Source organism: Stigmatopora nigra, chromosome 3 (assembly GCF_051989575.1).
Source record: "Stigmatopora nigra isolate UIUO_SnigA chromosome 3, RoL_Snig_1.1, whole genome shotgun sequence".
Classification (NCBI taxonomy): Eukaryota; Metazoa; Chordata; class Actinopteri; order Syngnathiformes; family Syngnathidae; genus Stigmatopora; species Stigmatopora nigra.
In genome coordinates, this window is record NC_135510.1 from 14,591,039 (window position 1) to 14,607,050 (window position 16,012).

At 36.2% G+C, this 16,012-nt stretch overlaps 1 protein-coding gene across 4 annotated transcripts in view; it reads right to left on the reverse strand.

The window, feature by feature from the left end:
- Window positions 1-239: 239 nt before the first annotated feature.
- itga11a (integrin, alpha 11a) overlaps window positions 240-16,012 on the reverse strand; it is a 53,519-nt gene continuing 37,746 nt past the window's right edge. For all 4 annotated transcript variants that reach the window (XM_077713726.1, XM_077713728.1, XM_077713727.1 and 1 more), the window contains 13 exons: window positions 15,492-15,602; window positions 14,869-14,954; window positions 14,237-14,447; window positions 14,057-14,155; window positions 9,544-9,620; window positions 9,357-9,440; window positions 9,151-9,241; window positions 8,945-9,058; window positions 8,204-8,287; window positions 8,013-8,123; window positions 7,788-7,883; window positions 6,845-6,958; window positions 240-2,554 (listed from right to left, as the gene is read on the reverse strand). In XM_077713726.1, the coding sequence (XP_077569852.1) occupies window positions 2,477-2,554; window positions 6,845-6,958; window positions 7,788-7,883; window positions 8,013-8,123; window positions 8,204-8,287; window positions 8,945-9,058; window positions 9,151-9,241; window positions 9,357-9,440; window positions 9,544-9,620; window positions 14,057-14,155; window positions 14,237-14,447; window positions 14,869-14,954; window positions 15,492-15,602 (1,356 nt within the window). In that variant the 3' untranslated portion in view covers window positions 240-2,476. The remainder of the gene's footprint in view (window positions 2,555-6,844; window positions 6,959-7,787; window positions 7,884-8,012; window positions 8,124-8,203; window positions 8,288-8,944; window positions 9,059-9,150; window positions 9,242-9,356; window positions 9,441-9,543; window positions 9,621-14,056; window positions 14,156-14,236; window positions 14,448-14,868; window positions 14,955-15,491; window positions 15,603-16,012) is intronic.

The window sequence follows — 16,012 nt, forward strand, 5'->3', positions numbered from 1 at the left end:
TGGTTGCCAGTGAACTATTAAAAGATAATTAATTTTATGCTTAATCAATTTTTTTTTGTTCTGTTGAGATGTCAGTACCGTATATTTAATGTTTTTTGTAATTCCAAATATTTAGAATGGACATTCAACTTAAAAAAATGAAAAATAATTGGCTCGATTATGTCTTAAATAATAGATATAAGACACGTATAAATATGTATAACTTATAACAACTGCGGAATAATAACGATTTTGTGATATTCAGGTTTTGCTTTTCAGCAACAATTTTTATTACATTTTATCCTTATCAAAATGAGTTGCTATTGTGATGGCACACATTTTTTTCTTGACTGCAGGATATAATAGCCTTCTTAGTGCTTCCCCTAAAGTGAATAAGTAGCAAGCTGATGCTTTAATAAAAGAGCAAAAACATGATTTCAGATTATCAACAACTAGTACTTTGCTTTCTATGCAAAATACATTGAACACAAACACTTGTATGGAAAAAAATTCTGTGTACATGTAAACAGTTCACCTTGGGTCTTCAATCAGAAATATTTTAATTAGAATAAAAAAAAACATTGCATGTAAAGCTGGCTAATGACAATTCCATGTTGCCCTACTTTTTAAATAATTGCTCTAGTTATTCTTTTAAGAATACATTTTTTAACCAAATATAAAAAATAAGCCTAACAGTATCACATTTTGTGAGAAAGAGTCAGGGGATTATTTTAAGAAGGTGTTGATATTAAAGAGCTTCATCTACTTTCCATCCTGATTACTGTGAAAAGCCTGCAGGCTACTTGTAAAGCCATTAAGCAACCACATCTTAAATATGCACTGTCCGGCGATAAACAAGGAGAAAAAAAGCCTTAAAAGCTCAGTTTGTCTTTGCATCTGACTATCTTTTGAAAGGATGCCAAGGACATAGTATTGATCCAGAATCTCTCTTTACGCATACACGTTGCCTGTAAGCAGGCCAAAAAGTTATTTGACTGATCTGCCCTTTCAAAACTCAACTGTCAGTGGTAGAAATATGCAATATTTCTTTCCTCATGCCTCATCTTGGCTTTTCAACTCATTAATTTCTGTCAGTTCAAGGCATACAGCGTATTTTGGACAAGTTGAAAGTGTAGTAGTAGGTGTACAACAGAGCTAAGAAGCAGAGTTTGGGTACTCAGATGTTTGGTCGCCGTACGTTTGACCAAAAGTTCGGGCGACCAAAAGTCTGGGCGACCAAAAGTCTGGGCGACCAAACGTCCGGCGACCAAACCTCCGGCCAGGCCGAGTTTGGCTAGGGTCAGTCAGTTGACCTTGAGTAGTACTGCAACCTCATTTTGGAGAATTCTTAACACACACTTGCCTGGTCGCTGTAATATTTTGTTCACCTGATGGAAACCTCTTGCAAATGGTTTTGACACTAATAACCCTGCAATGCACCCTGAAGGAAGGAGACAAATATACATTTGGATTTGTTTTCTATGTACATCTTACAGCTCTTTAAGCTTCTTCTAACAGGACAGAGTGACATTGATTGGCAATACCGAAATGGATGGTTGCACATTGTCTTAATCCATGTTATCGTCCTCACAACATTTTCTCCAGCAGGAGAAAACAAAGATGCAGTATGTTATTTTTTCCTCTTGTTTTACTGCATGGGAAAAGGTGCACAACCATGTGAAATAGTCACATTTTCATTTTTTCTTATCCTTGTTTCTTTTCACACGTAAGGCCATGTGGATAAAAATGACATTCTATGATATCTGAAAGGGTATAAAAAGTACATATCTATGTACAAATTCAAGGTAAATTTGTACAAAGTAAAAGTGCATCAAATAAAACAAGACTATCCTGCATGTTTTCAAAGTTGAATTGGAAGAAAAAAAAACAGGCATTTTAGATAAAATACAGATCTCTTAGTGATATCAATATTTTTTCTTTCAACTTGACTTTTTAGCCAAATGCAAGATTTCATTTAGAAAAGTCAATTTCCACATTTAAATATCAAATTTACCTTACAGCATTACATCTTTACTCAAGTGACAGCTTTCCAGCTCCTTGAGGTTGTTATGTAGCAAACGTTTAATAAAAGAGTTAAATAAATATTTTGATAAAAGAAGAAAAAAGAGATTGGCAAGGAATTCCCTTCCGCAAAAACAAAAAAAAACAAAAAACGAATCAACACTTTCTCAATTGTTCCTTAAACCTGACTAAAGAAACCAAGAGACCAAGCTTTGGCACAGTAGGACAGTGGAATATACGGACGAACAGGGCCCCTATGTCCGAAAAGTGCAGTTAAATTAACTGTATTTGGCAGTGCTGACTTGTGGCATTGGACAGATCCTATGCGCTCAAAGTGCCTCGCCTCAGTGATCACACTGAGCCGTCTAGGTGGCGCTGCCGCGGTTGTTGCAGAAAGAGAGGAAAGAAGAGTGGTCCCTGAGTGTCGATTCCCCTGTGGGAAATGTATCTGCTAGGCGGGGTTACCTAGCCTGCGTTACCGTTCCTCTGCCACTTTTCCATTCATTTCCCGCTCGTCTTCTTCTCTCCGTTTCTGTCTCTGGAAGAATCCCAACTAGAAAGAGAAAGAATATATATTTTCAAACTTAATTTGTGAATACTTAAAACTAAAAATTGTTAATGACTTGATGTGCGTCCCCAACTCCGGTAATTTATTTAATCACTACTTCAAAGATCACTTTAAAATGAAAATGTCTTTTTGTTATTGCGCTTGCAATATCAGACATCCCAAGTCTGTAACATCCGTGAATCTCTCTGATATTTGGTTCTTTGATGGCCACGAGTTGGATCAAATGTCCTGGATTTTGTGTCTACGCGAGGGATTTATTTTATTTTTTAAAGATTCAGGTGTGCATGCTGTGTGTCTGTCAATGTGAGTGATTGGCAGATTTAATAATTATATTAATATCATAACAACACCAGAACGGAAGATGAAGCTGGGTAAGGAAATTGAAACATATATGTTTTGAGTTTTGATGCGTGTAACTGTAAGCAAAATTAATAATTAAAAACAAGTCCTACTTGCTATCATTATTATTAATGAATTAAGAATAACAGTAGAATAAATTCATATGTACATTTAATTACAAATAATTAATTTATTAAATGTATATATGAATTGATTCTACTGGTATTAATTTATTAATAATAATAGCAAGTAGGACTTTTTTTCTTCTCCCCAACAACAACAACAACAACCTTATATCGCCATTGTTAATTGTTGACATGATTCCCATTGTACTTACTTCAAGATTGTATCGTGTTTTTTTCTCTCCATTTTTTAACATAAGTAGTCAAAAAGAATACATGTTATTCTTTGGCATCATTTAGTCATCTTTTTTTCTTTCATAGCTTTTACAGTTTTCTTTTCCAAAACACTCCCACCCTAAATTACTATATTAATTTTAAAACAATGTTGTTATGTAGCAAACATTTAATAAAAGAGTGAAATAAATATCTTGATAAAAGAAGAAAAAAGATGCATCTGAACTTACAATCCTTTGTTATTAAACTAAAACTAAAAAAATGTGTTTATGTTATCTCCTTTAAGTCCCCTTATGGTGAGTGACTTCAGTATAGGCAAAGTAGGTTTGATTCACACTCAATGGTGGTGCTATTGTCAGTGGAAATGGTCTACGACTGACTGGCAACCAGTTTAGTGAGTGATCTGCCTCTTGCCACTGCTATAATATCTGTATGAGGACATTGTACTGACTGGCGGAAAAAAAAGTAAAAGAACTTTGAGTTCCCGACAGATGCATGAAGAAACATTAATCAATCTGTGGTTGGCAACAAGCCTTCATTCATGTGGATCATTTTGAGCCAGTTCCCATTCAATCTGGCCCTTATCCAGGCATTGCCCTCAACTTTACCCATTCCCCGGTCTTGTAGAACTCTGTAATCCTCACTTTGGCAGGGTGCTTTACTCTAATAGCTCACTTCATAGACTTCCCAAGTTCCACTCGAAACAGGTACATTTGAACTGTGAGCCTTTTTTTCTTCTTCTTCTTCTCCCCTAAACTGATTATACTCTCCTTGGTAAGCCAAGTTTGAACCTGAATATCTGGCTACTATTGAAAGCTTTTGCTCTATCCCCATGAATTATTGGTCTTTTGTGTGGAGGAAGATTGTTTGGCCGCATAAATGATGCCCCCCCCCCCAAAAAAAAACCTCTTTGGCGTGAGATCAAATCTAATGACGTCATTAGATTAGTGAAATACTTTAATTGGTAGTAATAGAGTAGAAACAATTTTAAAAAGGCTCTATGCTTGAGTTTGTCATGCGTAGAATATGGATTTATTTATGACCCTTACAAATGTCAAAGGGAAAAAAGGAGTACTAATTTGACACAAATAGCAAATGCACTTAAACACAGTTTACTATGCTAAATATTATATTCTGTGCGAAAAATCATCCCGAACAGGTATGTCTACACTTTAATTACGTATTTTGCAAATCACTTTTTGAGCCCCTCAGTGTCGTGTCCTCAACCTCTTTTTCTACACCTTTTAAAATCATTATATATAAATACTATATACAAACTACACATACTGATGACATTGGATTGACCCTCTCCAATAATAAGCATGTATTAGTCATTCACTTCACACAATGTTGAATGAGCAATTATCATTTCATGAACAAAGGAAATAAATAGTCTTCAATCTCCATCACTACAGCAATAATTTCACCTTTCAGCGCCACTTCACAGAGATCTAGAAACGGTCACAACAAAGGTTTCACGTTCTCCATACTCTCAACACCCTCCTTGTTCCCCTCATTTTCTGCTGCTGGACAAGGTAATTAAGTATTCTGTTAGTCTATTCTAGTTTTAACACCATGCCGATAAAAAAACAACCCTTAAAAATTGTTGGCACTGGCTCTAAAATCCTCTGCACCCATTCAGCACCCTCTTCTGATCTTTTCCAGCTCCTTCCCGCTTGATATCCAGATGAAATGAACTTCGGCCTTTGTTAGTCATTCTTAGCAAATTGTTTGTGGCTGATCTTTTTGCAATGTCGAGTGTGTTTTGTTGTTCTTTGAGCTGCACTCGGTTTTTGTGGTTGTTCCTTTAGTTCTGTTTGATTGTGGAATGTGGCAATTTGACATAAATGGTTGTGGGGAAAAAATCCTTTCAAAGGCATGTGACCTAGTATCTATCTTTGTCACAATAGTCGTTATTTCTTGACATGGCGGATGACTCATTAGCGAGTCGGCCTCACTGGTTCTGAGGTCGAGGACTGTGTGGAATTTGCATGTTCTCTCCAGGCTTACGTGGGCTTTCTCCTGGTACTCCGGTTTCCTCCCATATCCCCGAAACATGTTGGGTAGGCTGGTTGAACCCTCTAAATTGCACCTAGCCATGAGTGTGAGCATGAATGGTCTTTTTGTGCCCTGCGATTGGCTGGCCACCGGTCTCCTGCCTGGAGCTCATAGTTAACTAAGATCAAGCTCCAGAAACCCCTTGTGATCCTTGTGAAGATAAGCGGTTCAGAAAATGAATGAATGACTTGACAGTAATACTAAATAAGTCACAGGTCTCAAAGTGGTGGCCCGGGGGCCAAATCTGGCCCGCCGCATCATTTTGTGTGGCCCGGGAATGTCAATCATGAGTGCTGACTTTCTGTTTTAGAATCAAATTAAAATGGAGTATAGATGTATATTAAATCTCCTGATTCCCCCCCATTTTAAATCAATAATTGTCATTTTTTAATCCATTTTTTCTGTGTTTTTAGTTAAAAAAAATCATTTTGTAAAATCTAAAAATATATATAAAAAGCTACAATAAACATTGTTTTATATCTATAAAAAACGGAATATTCAGGGATTTTTTATCCTGTTCTTTTAATCCATTTATTTTAAAAACAAATCTAAATATTATTCCTAAAATGGTCCGGCCCACGTGAAATCAGAGTCTGACTCCCTTGACTTAAGCTTTTCAGAACCCATCTGTAGCTATTGCTGAAAATTGCCTATTTATTTGTTACATTTATATTTTTGTGTATTGTGTTCATACAATGTTTTGACTTTTATGTATGCTTTTTCTTCAAAATATTTCACATAATGTATACCGTGAAGTGCAATTTTGAATTTCGAAAACACGTCAAGGCATGCAAGTGTGGTCATGTGACCAAGTCAGAGGGCTGATAGGAAGGACAGGCTTTCAGTTGATGCTTGCAGTACACTTGAAAAAAGATGCCTGCAATAATTTGTTAAGGCCTTAGCACGCACATAGTAAGAGAAATTGGAGTTATTGTCCGTGGTCTATTTCAGGACAAGGTTTCTTTAAGAAGTAAAATATTTAAGCCACACGAAGGCCACATCAACACTTATGGGCGATAAAGGAAAAATATATTCCTTTGTTGCAAATATAACAATGTTAAGTATTTATTTAGTTTCTGTTTTTCACGATGTTTGGAGGAAATAAAAGAATCACTCCCATCATACATCAGTTGATGCGTGGTTTAATTCTGACCAGAAGTAAAGCGTTAGGGGTAGCTAAAATAAACTAATCTCAGTATTACGATGATCTGATTTATATTTTTTTTTTGTCTGTGCTGTGCTTAGAAGTGAAGAACCTTAAAATGTAACCATTAATTCCCCTATTGTTTAATTTTCTCAATCCGCAGTCGTAAAAATAATTTTAAAAATCTAAAAAACACCCACTTAAAATAATATGCCCTTACACAGTATTTGTTTAATTTGCAAAAAATGATCCATTCAGGTGCAATTAAAAAATGTTACAAAAAAAATATTAGCAGTTCTAATACTATGGAAAATGTGTATACTTTGTGTCTGGATTGTTGCTTATTATTTTCTTCACTCCGAATTTCACAGTACTTACCTTCCAGAGAGCCAAGCAGAGCAGAGCTAGCAGTAGTAGACCTCCCAACGTGCTTCCGAGGATTATCCAGGTTGGGATTCTGTAATCCCCCTCTTTTCTCACTTCCAGTAATATCTATCAATTGAACACAATAAAATATGCTTTGTCAGTTTGTAAATTGGTGAGTTCAGGAAAATCCTATAGAACTGAAACACAATTTTTCCATCAAAAACAGAATATGCAAATTTAAGATGAGCAGAAGAATATTCTTACATTTAAAATGTTGAATTATTTGTCTAAATAAGATCAAATGATCCATCTGGCTGTCTATATTTCATAGGAATTATTTTTAACTCTATCTAGTACAAAAGTGGGGTGAAAAGAATTGCAGCATTGCTTTTGTGTGTCTATTGACCAATAGATGGCAGCACATACTTCAGCATATAAAACCTGATTTAGACACGTTGTGCTGGTGGTCCTTTCGGTCCCTGAGCACCACACAACTCCTGTGAACTCTTATACCCACGTTCACAAGGTCATACGCCTGCACTTTAGATATGCAGTTCACTACACAATAACTTAACTCATTAAACAGGGTAAAACAAAAGGTTTGAAACATTGTGAATACAAGATAGACTATCATGACCATAAACAGAGACTAATACAGTACGCCTTGTAATACAGTGCGCCTTATAATACAGTGCGCCTTATAATACAGTGCGCCTTATTTATGGAAAAATGTCATTCATTGAGGGTGCGCCTTATAGTCGTGAAAATATGGTAATTCGAAATTGAGTATTAGTCGCAGGCCTGGCCAAACTATAAAAAAAAGTCTAACTTAGGGTCCAGAAAATACATTAGATGTCACCTCCACATTTGATTTATTTTTTGTTTTGTATGGGTGTTCCTGAAATAATTAAGAAAACGTGGGCAACTGTTCGGACAGCATTTTGTATTCACTCACTTGTCTGATAGGTCTTTCCTCATGAAGAAACATGGGACTTGTGGTAGGGAGTTCCACTGATGCAGTGGTCACCAGTTCGAGAATTTTAAACTTAAGCTGTAGTAGGGAAAACACACAATAAACGTTTTTATTTTTCCTGGAATAAAATTTCCCAAGAGACAATTTATAAGAACAATTTAATATATTGTACCATACAGTAAACAGTGTCTTGAATGGGATACTCACTGCATGTAAAGTATGTACACGTAGAACTCCTGTAATTCTAACTGAGATTTCCCTGTAGGCGGCCAAGTTGACTGTGCACTGGATTGGCAGAATAAGGGTGTTGGATCGATTCTGTAACAACAATAATTCAATATGAGGGAAGAAGGGCTCATGTAACATCTCCAAATTTGGTGAGTGAGTCTGGAATGTACCAAGCGAGAGAAGCGGCTAAGGTCTTCAGGTGACGCTCTGCTCTGTGCCACATGTTGTGGTGGTACACAATGAGTCCCATCTCTCTGTGAGATATGGAAAAGAGATCTGTTGCTGTTATGTATCTTATTGTTTCTCTAAATGTCTATGCCAACTAAAAAATGACTCAGCTATTCACATGGCCAACAGTAAAATACATAATTGTACAAGGTTAGACTTAAAAAAAAAGATAATTAAATGCGCATTTTGATAATTTGATGTGATAAGGCAGAAGTGAACTGTTATTGTACTTGACATAAAAAAAACCTAAAAATATATAATTTAAAATTGCATTACACATAAAAGTACAATTGAAAAAGTGATAAAGCAGTAAATAACACAAAGTTTGAATATTTCCTTAATTAATTATTTTACATACAAAGAGAGAGAGACAGAGAGAGAGAGAGAGAGAGTGAGAGAGTGAGAGAGAAAGAGAGAAAGAGAGAAAGAGAGAAAGAGAGTGAGAGAGTGAGAGAGTGAGAGAGTGAGAGAGAGTGAGAGTGAGAGTGAGAGAGAGAGAGAGAGAGAGAGAGAGAGAGAGAGAGAGAGAGAGAGAGAGAGAGAGAGAGAGAGAGAGAGAGAGAGAGAGCCCATGCACCCCTAGGGGTTTGTTATCATCTGCTTTTAGTTTGTATTATTATTACTATTATTACTTTTTCAGACATTATTTTCTTTAAAAATGACCACGTGTTCTCTGCACTCACCTGGTCAATGTGCAAATGAGATATTTGCAGAAGCTGGTTTCCATTTTTCGTCATTTCTGGGACCTCAATATTCAGCTGTAGATCTTTCACAGGAAAGTAACCGAGGTTCTGGATCTGAGAAGTGACAGCGAGTTGGTTTGGCAATTGCTTACCAGGTTGCCAGACACCAGGAACAGTAATTAACTGACAATTTCATCTAAGCTTACCTGAAATGTGAAGTTAAAAGGAGGACCGATGACTCCAGGCTCTTCCAGAGATAACTCTGATTTGATCTCATATCGGGTTGGATCAGAATCCCTTTTGAAGTGAATGATGAATGCAATAAAAGAAAATGCCCAAAAAATGAGAAGCAATTAGCTGAGATCAAGGGCACTCATTATGTCAGGAATACATCAAGTACAATTAATTGTACCTTGTGAAAAGAAGATCTGCTTCATACTGCAGTGAGTAATATATGTCATTAAAGTTGTCAGCAGTACTTATTTCCTCACCATTACTGTTACAAGAAACAAGAAAAAAAATTGATTGAAATTCAAGACCAATCTATTCACAGACAACTTATTTACAGACAGTACAGTTTCTGAAGAGAATGCCCACACCTGTTTGCCTCCAATATGACTCTAAGATGATCTAGGAATATACTGCGACTGAACTCAAACTCCAAACGGAACCATACCTACAAATACACAAAATGAAGGCAAGGTTAATCATCGTTGTGAGTTTATAAAAGTAAATTTACATGTTCGTCAGAAACCAAACAAAGACAAAGGAAATCAGAAATATATATTTACTGGATGTTGTTATGTTGCAGGCAAATAAAACACTCTTTTTGTTCAGTATTTTACTTATTGCTTTACCTATTATCGAGACAATCTTAGATACTATGTCACTACTCTTCTTGCTTTTTAATCTTTTTTAATAATTTGGCCATTGAAATCAGGTGCTAATACAACGAAAATATATAGTATAAGGCTGTAGAGTGGTTAGTACTGCAAGAAGAGCTTTGAATAGTTGTGTTTAAACACTTTCCCTGTCGCTTAAGTAGTCCAACTTATTTTCTCCGCCAGTGGAAAAACATTAGGTAAGTGAGCAATTGAAATTGACCGTAAAAGTAAGTGTTCATGGTTGTCCGTCAATATGAATGAGCAATGTTATGCTTTTCACAGTATGCATGCTAAAGACACATTTCTGTAATAGTACCTACCACCAATAAACAGAATGAATATGTTGCTATTTTCTTGATTTTTGTAAAACCATCATAAAGTAATTAATAAACAATACAAAACCTGTAGTATTCATTTGACAAACCAAATTGAATTGAATAGAAATTGGCATTCAGCGTTATGAAAAGGGTGCAGGCTTTATTGACAGTAAAGTGCTGGTAGGCATAGAAGAAAATATGGGCCAGACATTACCATTGCTGCAAGAAAAGGAAATGGAAGAACAAAATGAAATCTTTGTAAAGTTCACTTTACAAATGTAGAGAAAGAAAAGGAGGGGTAGATCGTTTTTTATCGGGAGTGCAATGCTGCGTGCTCAAGGTTCTTTATACCCCAATGAAACGTAAACCACAAAAAAGCTTTAAAAAACTGAACAGAGAAGAGACGAGCTGCGTGCCTTTATATCAAGAGCGCAAAGCTGCGCTCTCGGTCCTTTGTACCGTAACGAAAAACGAGGAACACTTCCATTTGAGCAACAAGGAATGTAAAACAATATTTACTGTAGCTTCCCTCCTCCACATTGCATGACTCGTCTCTGACAGACCACAGACATATTACATAAACAATAGAACTATTTTTCCTTCCAAAGCCATCCATGTTGTGGAAAATGACCCTCGATATCCTGGATATAGGCCGCTTATCTTTGCCTTTTCATGGCTCCTTTCATCAGACTTGAATAAATGGGTACTGACTTTTGTGGGGGCTTTTGTGTCTTGTGGCCTTTGTGACAATACAACTTTTCCTACATATAAACAGATGTAATGTGTTCAAGATCAAAATATTCCAAACCAAGACTTGCCCAAGACCAAGACCGTGTGATAAGACGATGAAAATCAACTCTATTATTTACATCTCCATGTTTAAATATTATTAATGATTCTACACATTAACAAACAACAAGTCTACATGATTACACAGAGTTGAGTGTTGGGTAAAATATTGGTTAATATAAACAATAGCTATTTCTTAGCCACTGGTTCTTCTGGTTTTTATAATCATAATACCATGTTAAAAATATTTGACACTTTGTTCATATTATGTTGTTGTTTTTTTGTTTTGTTTTGAAGCAATAGAAACACAAAACCAAATGGAAACAAATGGGTTGTGTATATGTAATATTCTGCTGTATATGCTCTTTGAGTTGTTTTTTTTTTTGGAATAAATATATCAGAGAGTCTGTGACACTTCTGGAGACGCTATGAAAAATGAATGCATAATGGAAAGTTAAATAAATAATACGAACCCTCCAGCAATCATTTATATAGCAATATTCCTAGATAGATTCAATTGGGTCATAAATGAGCCTATATGCTCACAATAGGTGTGGAAATTGCTTGGTCTCTTGAGGGATGAGGTTACTATAATTTCATGTCATATCATTTAAATATGTTCAAAGCCTTTGTGTTTTTCCATATCATCAAGTTTGTCAGGTAAATGAAATGAAGTTAAAGATGAGTGCTTTTTTTTCTTTTTTATAAATAAAACCCCTGCCAATCCAAGGCCAAAATCAGTACTTTGGAGAGTCGAAACCATTAAAAAACTATAACCTTCAAAATGTGCTCTTGAGAACAAGAACAGTGTTTGGCAGTGTTATAACACTAAACGCATGTATCCCAAAGATTAGAGGGTTAATCCAATCTATATTCATTATGAAATGATGATTTGTGGTGTGGGCAGCCCAACGATTTAGTGATTAGCACATTGGCCGCACAGTCCTGGGTTTAAATCCAGGTCACTCCACCTGTGTGGGTCTTGCATGTTCTCCCGGATGTGTGGGCTTTCTTCAGGTATTCCGGTTTTCCTCCCACATCCCAAAACATGCAGGGTAGGCTGGTTGAAAACTCTAAATTGCCCCTAGGTATGAGTGTGAGTATGAATGCTTGTCTTTCTCTTCGTGCCCTGCGATCAACTGGCTACCAATTCAGGCTGCCCCTTTTCTCGCGCACGAGGTCTGCTAGGATGGCCTCTGGCACCCCCCCCGCGACCCTGAAACCCTAATTTCCCAGGCGATGTCAATCTAATTCTATATGGGTTGCTAGGCAGTTTTTCCTCACAGTGGTCAAGAGAAGCAGCGGCTTGCCTGGCTGTGCATTTGGGATGAAATTCATAAGTAATGGTACTACGAGTGTACAATCAAATGTTATACTGGCGATTTGAGTGGCCAACAAATATCCAGGGTTAGCAGCGGCAATAAACGCAAAGGTTTTACAATAAGCCCTATTTGAACATGTGTTGCACTCGGGTTCTCCTGACTAAAGCAGAACAGCATTACCACTCTGAATGCTGTTTAGAGTCAATAAGTAGGCATGAATTACTGGCTGATTTGACCACTGACATGAGTCCACTTACAGAGAAATGTGATATATTTTGTTACCTAGGGGATGACTGCTGTTTGTGATAATAGTGTGGTAAGAACATTGGGAAAACTATTTCAATCACTGTCTGTATTTCATTCCTAGAGCCTTCGTCAACACTTTGGTAATCATGCGCAGTCGTCGGTGAGGTAAAATGACTTGCACTTAATCTGCTTTCGCTTTAATTGCTCCATTTGGAATACCCTCAGTGTCATCCTTATCTAAACTCATTCAAACATCGCCTACTTGAAAGCGAAACCCGACACTGTGCTGAAAAGTGCATTGGAGAAAACAGTGTCACATAAATATATCACAGGCATTAGAATCTTCAGACTGAGATGGAAAAAGCAAGAAATTATGGTGTGAATAAGAAACAGATGACAGAGTAGATTCCATTCACTCTCACCTGCAGGCTAAAGAGGAGAGAAAGGTTTGAAAATTCAGTCCATTGAGTTAAAGGATGTACAAAAATGTTATATTATAAAAGGTTGGTAAAGGAAATATCATTTTCACGGACAGTACATTTTAATTCGGGAATTCAGTCAGACCCACACGCCTACAAATGTTTGCAAAATTATGGCAATATGTCAGACATATGCTATGTATGGCTTGTATCCCAGAAATTCTCCAAGTTACATAAAGCAAGGAATTTTGTGTATCACTGATCGTATGTCTTTGGCACACAATGATAAACAGGAATAAATGTAATGAATTCCGTGTTGACCAGGACAAAAGTCACTTTTTTCCTCTTTTCTTTTATCCTAAAAAAAATTAAATATAGAAACTTGCTACAGAGTTAAAATGTGGTTAGATGTTCTGTATTTCTATGCAGTACAAATTACCATTATTGACTGAAAAAAATCTACAGTTTAAGTATTCTCAATGGATTGTTTCTAAGGTCATGCAGCATATGAATAAATTTATTTTTAAATATAGCGCTGAATTGTCACACAATGTTTTTTAATTTTAAGTTTGGCGTCTGACTAAACAGTATTCTTATTCTTATGAATGAAAATAATTCACTTTTGTTTGCTATTTAGTCAGTTCAAGAAATATTGGCCTTCATAAAACAATTGTGTTGTGAGTTTATATTACAGCAGTTTATCTTCACACAGATCTTTAAAAAGAAAACACATTCCAGTGGTAAACTATTTACGAAATGAATGTATTACAGAAGTGATTTCCTAACTTGTTTGGTAAGTAGACACATTTTTACATGGTAAAGCTTTAATTTGTTCCAACATGTTTTAAAATACCAATAGTAACCCCAAAACCTGTTAAAGAGGATAACATAATAGCAATTGTGTATGAGATAAAAGATAAGAGAATGATTTATAAAGCCATTAAAACTAATAAGACATGCAAAGACATTTGCCATTAGGGTGGGATGGGTGAGTGCATACGTGAGGGCGAAGGAGAAGGCAAATGTTTGGCAGCTGAGTAAATACATTTTCACATGCACATCAACTCACAACTTTTATTTATTATATTTTAAAAAGTGTGTATTGTTGAATTGATATATATTGAGAATTAAATACCTGTGCTTTGGACTTCATAAATGGAGCACTGACGTTGCAGATTTTTTCACATTTCAGCTTGTCTTCAGGGTAACAATCAATTTTGATATCAGCATTATCCTGGGATTAATACCAACACAGTCAAACCTTTTGCAATGTGCGTGCTTCTTTAGTTAGTAGACTTGCATGATCAGCACAGACCTTCAATATGAGGCTGGAAAAACGCAGATTTGGGGAGTAGCTGATATTGAGTCGGGCGTTGTAAGCATTTTCTCCTTTGTTCTCTAGTCGGACGTCTATGACCAGCCTTCTCCTGTTTGCTTCAAGCACCCGAAGTGATCCCTCCGAACTGCTTTCACTTAGATGACGACAGAATGCACCCCGAGACTGAACAGGCTGTGAACAGAACTTCCTAGGAGACAGGGAGGTTGGAAAAAAATGGAAATTATACTGTCACTTAATCATATGTTCCTAGCGTCCAATGGTGTACTGCAGGTAAGTATCTATGTGGAGGGAGCAATTATATAATTGATTGCCATTTTCTTTATGTATGTATATCTATATATGTGTATACGTGTATACATGTATGTATGTATATATATATATATATATATATATATATATATATATATATATATATATATATATATATATATATATATATATATATATATATATATATATATATATATATATATATATATATATATATATATATATATATATATATATATATATATATGTGTATATATACATTTATATATATATACATACATATATATACATACACATATATTACATAAATGCATAAAGATGATTCCTTCATTACGTACTTTTGAGTCATCAGGTCAGTTACACTATGCAATGCCAGGTCTGGCATACACCGGTCATCCTCATCACAGCCGTTCCAGAAAGGCAGCTAAGCAGAAATGACATTGTTTTTCTTTTAAAAAATATGTATAAAAAATGTTAAAATCATGTATATGTCATGGGCGGCCCGACAACTGAGTAGTTAGAACTGTGTGGAGTTTGCATGTTCTATCTGAGCTTACATGGGTTTTCACCGGGTACTCCGGTTTCCTCCCACATCCGAAAAAACACACCGTAGGCTGGTTGAACATTTTAAATTGACTTAACACTTAAAGAGTGTGGAGTTTGCATGTTCTCCCGGACGTGTGGGCTTTCTTCAGGTATTTCGGTTTCCTCCCACATCCCAAAAGATGCAGGGTAGGCTGGTTGAAAACTCTAAATTGCCCCTAGGTATGAGTGTGAGTGTGAATGTTTTTGTCTCCTTGTGCCTTGTGATTGGTTGCCCACCGAATTAGGGTGCCCCCCACCTTGTGCACGTAAGTAGCTGGGATAGGCTCCAGCATCCAACCCCTCCATAACCCTTGTAGTAAGCAGTTCATAAAATGAATGAATGACATTTATGTCATGTCTATTGCTTTGCTCTAACCTCAGTTCTTGACAAAGTTGGCCAGCTTTCATCTAAAACTGGTCCGCTTTCTGAATCTTGCAGCCCAACTTGTACTGCAAACACGATGGGCCTCGCATAGTCGGTCGTCTCCTACACATGACACAGCATTAGTAAATGGAAAAACAAGGTTTTCTATAGACATTGCTGGAGCAATAGTTAGTCATTTGATGTGAAACATTTTGGTCTGGCAACAAGTCACTCTGACCAAGCAGTCCTTGCGATGTTTTGGAAAATTTGAAACCTGAAGTTCAATACTGTGGAACTAATTTTCATGATGGGAAAAGAAAACACTTTTCATTCAGATTGTACATTATTTAAGGTACATTTTTGTATTTTATTTAAACCAAACTGATTCCGCCAAGCTCTGCTTCAGCCTCCAATAATCCTGTGACGACTGTTTAATCAGTGAATTAATATAAGCAGCACTTTACTGCAACCCACTGATAAATTGGACTTTCAAAAAGGTATCCTCCTTGTCAGTTTGAATAAACCCAATTAAG